Below are 8,561 nucleotides of genomic sequence, written 5' to 3' on the forward strand. Positions count from 1 at the left end.
TTTTGATCTCCAAAAATTGAAATTTAATTTTTGACCTTCAAAATAATAAAAATTTTTCAAAATTAATTTTGAGCCTTACAAAATATCCGAAATTTTCAAAAACGAATTTCTACCGCCAAAAATATAAATATTCAAATTTTGAACTCCAAAAATAAAAATTACTCATAATTCCAACCAATTTTTTACAAAAAATCAACTCTTACTAAAAATTGATTCCCGTCTAAAAAAATTTCCTCATTTAATCACTCGCCTAAAAAAACTCGTGACCTTTGACCTCAAAAAACTTTTCCTCTCTCCACTATATCAAAAAAAAATTTCACAGATCACTTGACCTTATTTACCTCAAGCGCGGATTCGCGAAAGCGACCAAAGCAAAACTGCTAATTTCTAATCCATCTATTTACTCAATCATTTTTTTTCTTCACCGCGAAAGTGTCAACTGTCAAAAAAAAATTACCGATTTTCTAAAACCATAAATTTTAAATGAATTATTTTTCCACAAATAAATGGGTCAAGTTTATAAATAATAAAATATATGAATAGGTCACGGGACAAATGGTTTTTAGTATAATGACCTACTGATGAGTGATATGGTGTAAGTATACAAGGTACCGGGTATAATTTCCGTTGTATTCCTTTCCCCAATGCATACTTTATACTCTTACACTATAGAGTTTCTCCCGTTTAACATCAAAGTCGACTTTAGTCCAGAGTTAACAACCGGTTCAAACGCTCGCGGTCTTTAGTTTACATTGAAATTAATTTTAACTGATAAAATAATCAACAAATTAATTAATTAACTAATCAATATGTTCAATAAATAGCCGCGACATTCCTAGATAAATTTGTGACTGGAATAAAATGATTTCTATTGTCTTATAAATTGAATATATTAATAATATATAGATATATATGTTGTTTTATCTATTGTAATATAATTACAAAAGAATCAATTATCGGTATGTGTATTTAAGGTGCATTATATTTTATTTGTATTCAGTTTTATTTAAACGACGAGGGAAAAAAGTTTACGGAAAATGGAGCTGAGGGTGACGTTTGCGGCGATTTTTATTTTTTCGCTGGGAGGAAACGTCGAAGGACATGGGAGACTTATAGAACCACCTTCGAGAGCTTCAATGTGGAGATATGGGTTTGATACTCCGCATGATTACAATGATAATGAGTGTTATTGCGGTGGTTTCACGCGACAATGGCAGCGGAATAAAGGAAACTGTGGAATTTGCGGCGACGCTTGGGATATTAAACCGGTAATTTTTTTTTTTGTGCGAATTTGCTGAGACCTTTTAAGGACAAGGAATACTTTTGATATTTTAATAGTTGAGGCTGGTTGAGAAAATTTTATCTCAGGATTTTTTCAAAAATTTGAGTTGAATTTCTTAAAAATTTTGAGAATTTTAAAAATGAATTTTTAGATTGGAATTTATATAAGAATTTTTTTTTTCGTTGTAGAAAAACTTGAGTATAAATTTTGAGAAATTTTTGAAAAATTGAAATTTATAAAAAAAGAAATTTGTTTTTTTCTGGAAAAATTTTTTAATTTTAAATGGAAAATGTTTTTTTTTTAAATTAAAGTCGTTAAATTTTCTTAAAAAATTAAAAAGTGAAGAAAACAAAATTTTTGTATTTTTTTTATGTCAAAATTTTTAGAAAATTTTAAAATTAATAAAAAATTTTTGTCTGTCTTCTTTACGAAAATTCAAGTCGTTTATTTTAAAAATTGTCAAGTCAATAAAAAGAATATTCGTCTTTTTTCAAAAATTTGCCGTAAATTTTTTAAAAATATTTTTAGAAAATTTTGAAACTGATGAAAAATTCTTGTCTGTCTTCTTTACAAAAATTCAAGTCGCTTATTTTAAAAATTTTCAAGTCAATAAAAAGAATATTCGTCTTTTTTCAAAAATTTGCAGTAAAATTTTGAAAAATAATTTTTAGAAAATTTCGAAACTGATAAAAAATTCTTGTCTGTCTTTACAAAAATCCCCAAATCGTTTATTTTAAAAATTTTCAAGTCAATTAAAAGAATATTTGTCTTTTCTAAAAAATTTGTCAGAATTTTTAGAAAATTTTAAAACTGATAAAAATTTTTTTACAAAAATTTAAGTCGTAATATTTTATAAACAATTTTCACAAAATTTCAGGTCAATAAAAGAATATTTATCTTTTTCAAAATTTACTCGTAAAATTTTTTAAAAAATTTTGAACCTGAAAAAAAATTTTATTTCAAACTTATTCGGCCTCAACAATTCAAAAAAATTTATGACAGTAAAGTTGCCCGTCATCAGACAATTTTTAAAATTTCAAAATAATAAAATAAAATTATTTAACCAAAAAAATAAAAAAATGGGCTCGTAGAAAATTTGAAAATCAGTACATGCATTTTTTTCATCACACCATAGACAATTTAATTGTCAAATTTTTTAATACGTAATTCAAAACTTGTCTTATGTCCGCTACATTTACTCAAAAAATTTAATTCCTCAAAATTTATAAAAAAAATAATAATAAAAATTCAAAAAATTTAGCCAAGAGCACACGAGACAGGAGGAAAATACGGCAACAGTATCATAGTCCGCAAGTATAAAACGAGCCAACTGATCCCCATAAGGATCCAAATAACAGCAAACCACCGCGGGTACTTCGAATTCGGCGTGTGTCCAATGACGACCCGGGGCCAGGAAGTAACTCAAGACTGTCTGAACAAAAACATACTGACAATGAAAAACGGCACCGCCCGTTACTATCCAGGCCTGGGTAACAAAATCTTCGAAGCGTACTACAAATTACCTTCAGACTTGACCTGCGCCCAGTGCGTCCTCCAGTGGCGTTACGTCGCCGGTAATAATTGGGGTGACTGCGGCAACGGAACGGGTAAACGAAATAACTTAAATTAAAAATTAATAACAATCATAATAATCCCTAATTAGTATTCAACGACCGAGTAATTTAGAAAGTACATGTCCCTTAATGCAATAAATTACCCAATCGAATTTTCAATAGCGAAAGTTTAATTTGAATAAAATAATTCCAGGCGCTGTCGGCTGTGGACCTCAAGAAGAATTTCGCGGTTGCGCGGACATAACAATAGGCGACAATTACCCAGCACTCGCATTACCAAAGACACCGTCATCGACTGAAGATTCATCGAATACTTCATCAACAGAACCCACAGACTGGCCAGAAGTTACCGAGACTCCGTACTGGTACTTGAGTTTTATTATTTCTGGTACATGTCTGCTGATTGTCCTGGCAGGACTCGCGCTTATTTACGCGTACTATTACTACGCTGGACAAGCCAAGAAATGGCTGATGACCAGATGCGGACCAGAACCAGTTCCAGTTCCAGTTCCAGTTCCACCACCGCGTCTCAAAAGACCGTCGACTCTTCATCTTTAATTTGTACAGACTCATAAACTAAATAATAATTTTTATTAATTAATTTATTTATTTGTATATTTATTTTTTCAAAAACATTTTACGAAACTCGTCGTTGCTTTTCGGTTTGTCCTTGACTCCATTGCTGGGAGCAATTACACTTCTTGGTACCATGGACAGCATCGTTTTTGGATGGGCCGAACTAGTGCGCGCGGTTGTCGTGCTTCCGAGAGACTTAACTTGTCCGTGGGAAGATGGAATGTCGGTGAAATCGGGCCTCTTGCGCTCTGGAGGCTGGCTTATGGCGACGGATATTATTTTGTCGGCGATGGTCATCCCGTCGGTGGCGAGCAGAGCCTTGGAGGCGCTGCTCTGGTCAGCGAACTCGACGTAGGCGAGTCCTTTCGAGTGCCCGTTGCGGTAGGTCACCAATCTGACGTCTTTCAGAGCTCCGTAGGCTTTGAAAATGTTTTCTAATTCTTCTTTTGTTGTCGTCAAGGGCAACCCTGTGAAAATTTTTTTTTTTAGTTTTAAATAATTTTTTTGGTAGAAATAAAATGTGGTGTCGTAAGGGCGAATCTTAGCAGGTAAAGAGATAAGGGCGTGAAATTTTTTTTTCATAGGAAATGTAAGAATTTTTAGTTCGAATTTTGGTTGCATTTTTTTTCGCGCCCTTATGATTTTTGGGACAGACACAGGAAATCAAAAGGGCGGGATTTTTTAAAAAATTTTATTCAACATCTAGAAGAATTGAAATAAAAAAAAATTCAAGGGAAAATTTTGTGTGGAATTTTTTCGCGCTCTTATAATTTTTGGGACAGACACCGGAAATAAGAAGGGCGGGATTTTTTTTTTAATTTTATTCAACATCTAGAAGAACTGAAATAAAAAAAAAATTCAACGGAAAATTTTGTATGAAATTTTTCGCGCCCTTATGATTTTTGGGACAGACACCGGAAATCAAAAGGGCGGGATTTTTTTAAAAATTTTATTCAACATCTAGAAGAACTTAAATAAAAAATTCAAGAGAAAATTTTTTATGGAATTTTTTCGCGCCCTTATGATTTCTGGGACAGACACCGGAAGTCAGGAGAGCGGAATTTTTTTTTTTTTAATTTTATTCAATATCTAGAAGAACTGAAATAAAAAAAAATTTAAGGGAAATTTTGTATGGAATTTTTTCGCGCCTTTATGATTTTTGGGGCAAATACCGGAAATAAGAAGCGCGGGAAATTTTTTAAAAAATTTTATTCAACATCTAGAAGAATTGAAAAAAAAAAAAAATTTAAGGGAAAATTTTTTATGAAATTTTTCGCGCCCTTATGATTTTTGGGACAGATACCGGAAGTCAGAAGAGCGGGAATTTTTTTTCTAAATTTTATTCAACATCCAGACGAATTGAAATAAAAAAAAATTCAAGAGAAAATTTTGTATGGAATTTTTTCGCACCTCTGAGGCTCGGAGTCAGGATTCGAAATTTTTGAATTAAAAATTTTTTTTTTAATTGAAAAAAATGAAATGAATTTATAAATTTTTTTGAATATCAGGGACTTGGATCAGAAAATTATCGAATGGTAAATTTTGAATTTCGCGGCCTTTAGTTGAGTTCGTCTTAAATTTTTCAGGAAAACTAAAAAATAATTGTAAAAATTAATAATAAACACGAACTTGTATTAATTAGTGTAGTAAAAAAAAACAAAATATGTAACAACAAAACTTTTTTACTCCAGAGGTTAACATCCGTGTGAAAGTTCTAAGTCCATATTTAATATTTTACTGAATTTTATGGAGTTAGAACTTTCACACGGATGTTAACCTCTGGAGTAAAAAAGTTTTGATGTTACATATTTTGTTTTTATATTTCACTGATTTGTTGGTAAAAAAGTTTTTGCTCATTAATCAATAATTAAAATAAATTTGCACTGAAATAAATTTTCGAATTTAATCCGGAGTGAATGCGAACCAGATAACTGAATTTTTTTAACTCCAGTTCAGAGGCAACGCGGATTTAAATAAAATTCAGCCCAATCCGATATCACTCCGCTGTAAAAAAAACTTCTTATTGACTCCGTATACGGAGTAATTTTTTTTCTTACTCCAGAACCAGCTACGGAGTAAATTCAAATTTAAATAAAATCCGTGATCACTCCGCATTAACTCTCGATTTTTTACCGCGTATTCAAAATAATTTATAATTTTTTTTCAATGAATAATTAAAATAAATTTAATTATTAATTTTTAAAATTAATAATCAAATTTATTTTGGACTTAAAAAAAAATTACTAATTAACTCAAGATTTAATTTTTGCAACCCGGCTCCCGGTACCTAACCCGTGAACCATAAGAGCGGGAAATTTTTGTACAAAAAAAAATTCTACCCCCTTCTGACACCCGCAGAAAAAAATTAAATCAGACCTTTGACAAATAATTTATTCTTCTCCAAACTGCACTGGTACTTGAACGCAGTACCACGAGTAGTTTTATCAGGATCACAACGAGAAATGTACATGGGTCGACCTTTGATTGGCGTGCGATCGAGTTTCAGTGCATCGCTGACCGCTTTCTGAAAAAATAATCAATTAATTCTTAACCAGTCCCAAGAAAAAAAAATAATTAACTTACCGCGTCGCTGAGCTGGACGTAAGCGAAGCCTTTGCTCCTCCCGCGGAAGTCTTTTACCAGATTGAATTTAGCGATCGGACCCACGGACACCAGCGCGTCCCTGATCTCCTGTTCAGTGACGTCGTAGTCCAGGTTGCTGACGAAAACCGTAACCTGGGGGTCAACTTCATCAGGTTTCCACTCGGACGGATCTCCCTGGCCATCAACTTTTTCCCCCCTGTCAACTTTAGCGACCTTGGCATTCAAGTTCTTCCACTTGCCGTCTTCGATTTTTCTCTTGACCGGCTTCTGCGTCTTCGGACTGATCACCTTCTGCTCGACTTCAACTTTAGCTCTCTGGTCCTTAACTTTATCCAGCCGTTCCTTGGTTTTAATCTCGCAAATTTCCAGCTGCTCAAGAGTCCCCTCGTCCCGCTCGAAGTCGACCCACGCGTTGCAAATAATCTCCGGCCAGTCTTTCACCGCCGCCAGAGCTTTGGCGAATAATTTCCTCAGATGTTTAGTGTCCCCGTAGCATTTTTCCAGCGTAATATACTCCAGCCAGGTTCCAGCGGTACCAGAATGTCCTTGGGACATAATATCAGTCCACAGTTGTCTCGCGCGCTCCATATCTCGAGCATGGATCGCTTCAGTGCGCGCCCAGAACTGGAGCACAACACACTGAGGGTCTCCTGAGAGGCCAAATAACTTGGCGAGATGTTCAGCCGCGCGATTGAACGCCGTCCTGATAGTCTCCAGCGCTTTGCCATGGGCGTCATCGTCGTCCCCTTTGTCGTCAAGCCGACGGCGCAGGTATTCCAAGAAAGTAATCCAGATTTTCCTGTAATCATCAGCGGTTGGGAAACCAGCAGTCAGGGCCTGCTCTAGCAGACTCTGGATCTCCAGCAGCGGCTTCGACCATTTCTCCAGTGACCTGATCCACTGGCACCAAATACTCGAGCACCAGGGGACATTTCTGCTCGCCCTCAAATAAACCCGGGCTAGAACGTCCTCTAGTTTTATTGTCGAGACCAAGTACTGGATGTAGTCCTCCCAGAGCCGGGACTCGAGACTCAGGTCAGTGATGGCCCGTTCGAAGAGGACGGAAACTCGTCCAGGGTCGCCGTGTTCCTTCTCGTAGTTAAGGTAGAGCCTGTAGGTATTGTAGAGTTCGTCGTCTGCTTGACATGACAGCAACTTGTCCTCGTAAACTCTACGAGCTTCTAGGTCAGCGAGCGCGCGCTTGTAACCGGCCAAGACTATTTCGTCGCTGATACTGCAGCTCTTGCCGGCATCCGACCGCCAGTGCTGGTACTCGGCGAGTGTCTTGTCCATGTCCTGCAGTGGACAGGCCAATTGACGACGGAACAGAGTTCCCACGCGATTAATTTGCTCTTCGCGGTCGTTGTCTTCTACTGCTGATACCAAAATACTCTCGTACTCGCGATAGGCCTCCCAGGTAACGGCGCCGCGGGTCACGTGAAGTCCGGTCGCGGTCAACGCGCGTTCAAAGAGCTCGCGGACCTCCGCGGTGATGCAGACACCGATCGCGAACTGGACGTACTCGAGCCAGATGTCGGGTGACAAGTAATCGTTCACTGCGCGTTCGAATAATTTTTTTACTGCTGCCTTCTCGTCTTCGGTCACTGCCAGAGATATTTCGTCCCGGAGCCAAGACAGCCAGAGCTCTGGGGACAGAGGGTAGATGCTGCTCATTTGTTCCCGCGCTTTTCGGAGCTCCAGCAGCTCACCCAGGGACTGGAGTTTTGCTATCAAGGCTAGATGACTTGAGTAATCGTAGGGATTCACCTCCAGCTTGGATTTCAGTTCATTTATTTCAGCTTTCGCGGATTCGTCGTCATCATCGGACTCGGAGCCAGAATCTTTGCCTTCAAAATCATCCGAGTTTTCATTCTTCTCATCTTCTGGATCAAGGGAATTTTTCTTTGACTGATCTTCTGAATCATCGGAATTTTCACCCTCCAGTCTGTCATCTTGATCACTTTCTTTTACATCCACGTCCATTTCCTCCATTTTTAAATTTTTTTCCTGTCAGTTTATAAATATTTAGTTTTTTTTTTTATGGTAAAAATAAATTTAAAAAATACGTACCTGGTTTTTGTAATAAATTTATTTGTTTTCGATTGTTTTGATTGTTTACATTTATGAGAGTTAGGTTACTTGTTTTCTATGAGATTAAATGAGAAACTTGCGCCGTACGGCGATATTTTGAGCCAGAAAATCTTAAATTGTATCAGGGGAACATAAAAACTCAGGAGCTCAGGAGGTTGCGCGTCGCCATTTGTTATTTTTAAATTTTCGCGGGAAATACAACGGGAGCAGCGAAAACGAATGGAGAGAAATAAACAGGTAATTTGTGACTTTTAATTATTAGTTTTTTAATTATAATTAAATTTTGATGATCGTAATCATCATCAGTTAATTTACGATCCGGAAGCTGGCAGACGGTTACGGATTTTCGAATTTTTTTTTCAACAAATGAATTACAAAAAAAAAAAAGTAAAAATATACACATGTAGAAAATTTAATAAACTACAGGTGCAATT

General features: G+C 36.1%; 2 protein-coding genes across 2 annotated transcripts; one reads left to right on the forward strand and one right to left on the reverse strand.

Annotated features, from left to right (window-relative positions):
- Nucleotides 1–688: 688 nt before the first annotated feature.
- Nucleotides 689–3,461, forward strand: LOC130666457 (uncharacterized). The gene is made up of 3 exons (XM_057467466.1): nucleotides 689–1,268; nucleotides 2,544–2,889; nucleotides 3,050–3,461. Exons 1-3 carry the CDS (start codon nucleotides 1,038–1,040, stop codon nucleotides 3,412–3,414), a joined length of 942 nt encoding a protein of 313 aa, XP_057323449.1. The 5' UTR covers nucleotides 689–1,037; the 3' UTR covers nucleotides 3,415–3,461.
- LOC130666448 (squamous cell carcinoma antigen recognized by T-cells 3) lies at nucleotides 3,460–8,253 on the reverse strand. Its single transcript, XM_057467455.1, has 4 exons — nucleotides 8,107–8,253; nucleotides 6,016–8,043; nucleotides 5,809–5,956; nucleotides 3,460–3,899 (listed from the first exon to the last, which is right to left on the reverse strand). The coding sequence occupies exons 2-4, from the start codon at nucleotides 8,026–8,028 to the stop codon at nucleotides 3,475–3,477; spliced, it is 2,586 nt and encodes an 861-aa protein (XP_057323438.1). The 5' UTR covers nucleotides 8,029–8,043; nucleotides 8,107–8,253; the 3' UTR covers nucleotides 3,460–3,474.
- Between the last annotated feature and the right edge of the window lie 308 nt (nucleotides 8,254–8,561).

The sequence above is a fragment of the Microplitis mediator genome, chromosome 1 (assembly GCF_029852145.1).
Source record: "Microplitis mediator isolate UGA2020A chromosome 1, iyMicMedi2.1, whole genome shotgun sequence".
NCBI lineage: Eukaryota > Metazoa > Arthropoda > Insecta > Hymenoptera > Braconidae > Microplitis > Microplitis mediator.

Excerpts from the sequence above, each read along its gene's own strand:
- LOC130666448 (XM_057467455.1), bottom strand. The coding sequence starts at position 8,028 with ATGGAGGAAATGGACGTGGATGTAAAAGAAAGTGATCAAGATGACAGA. Across the intron at positions 5,957-6,015 it reads ACGTCCAGCTCAGCGACGCG|AAAGCGGTCAGCGATGCACT; the intron begins GTAAGTTAATTA and ends TTATTTTTTCAG. Across the intron at positions 3,900-5,808 it reads GAATAAATTATTTGTCAAAG|GGTTGCCCTTGACGACAACA; the intron begins GTCTGATTTAAT and ends AAATTTTCACAG.
- LOC130666457 (XM_057467466.1), top strand. The coding sequence starts at position 1,038 with ATGGAGCTGAGGGTGACGTTTGCGGCGATTTTTATTTTTTCGCTGGGA. Across the intron at positions 1,269-2,543 it reads ACGCTTGGGATATTAAACCG|CCAAGAGCACACGAGACAGG; the intron begins GTAATTTTTTTT and ends CAAAAAATTTAG. Across the intron at positions 2,890-3,049 it reads TGACTGCGGCAACGGAACGG|GCGCTGTCGGCTGTGGACCT; the intron begins GTAAACGAAATA and ends AAATAATTCCAG.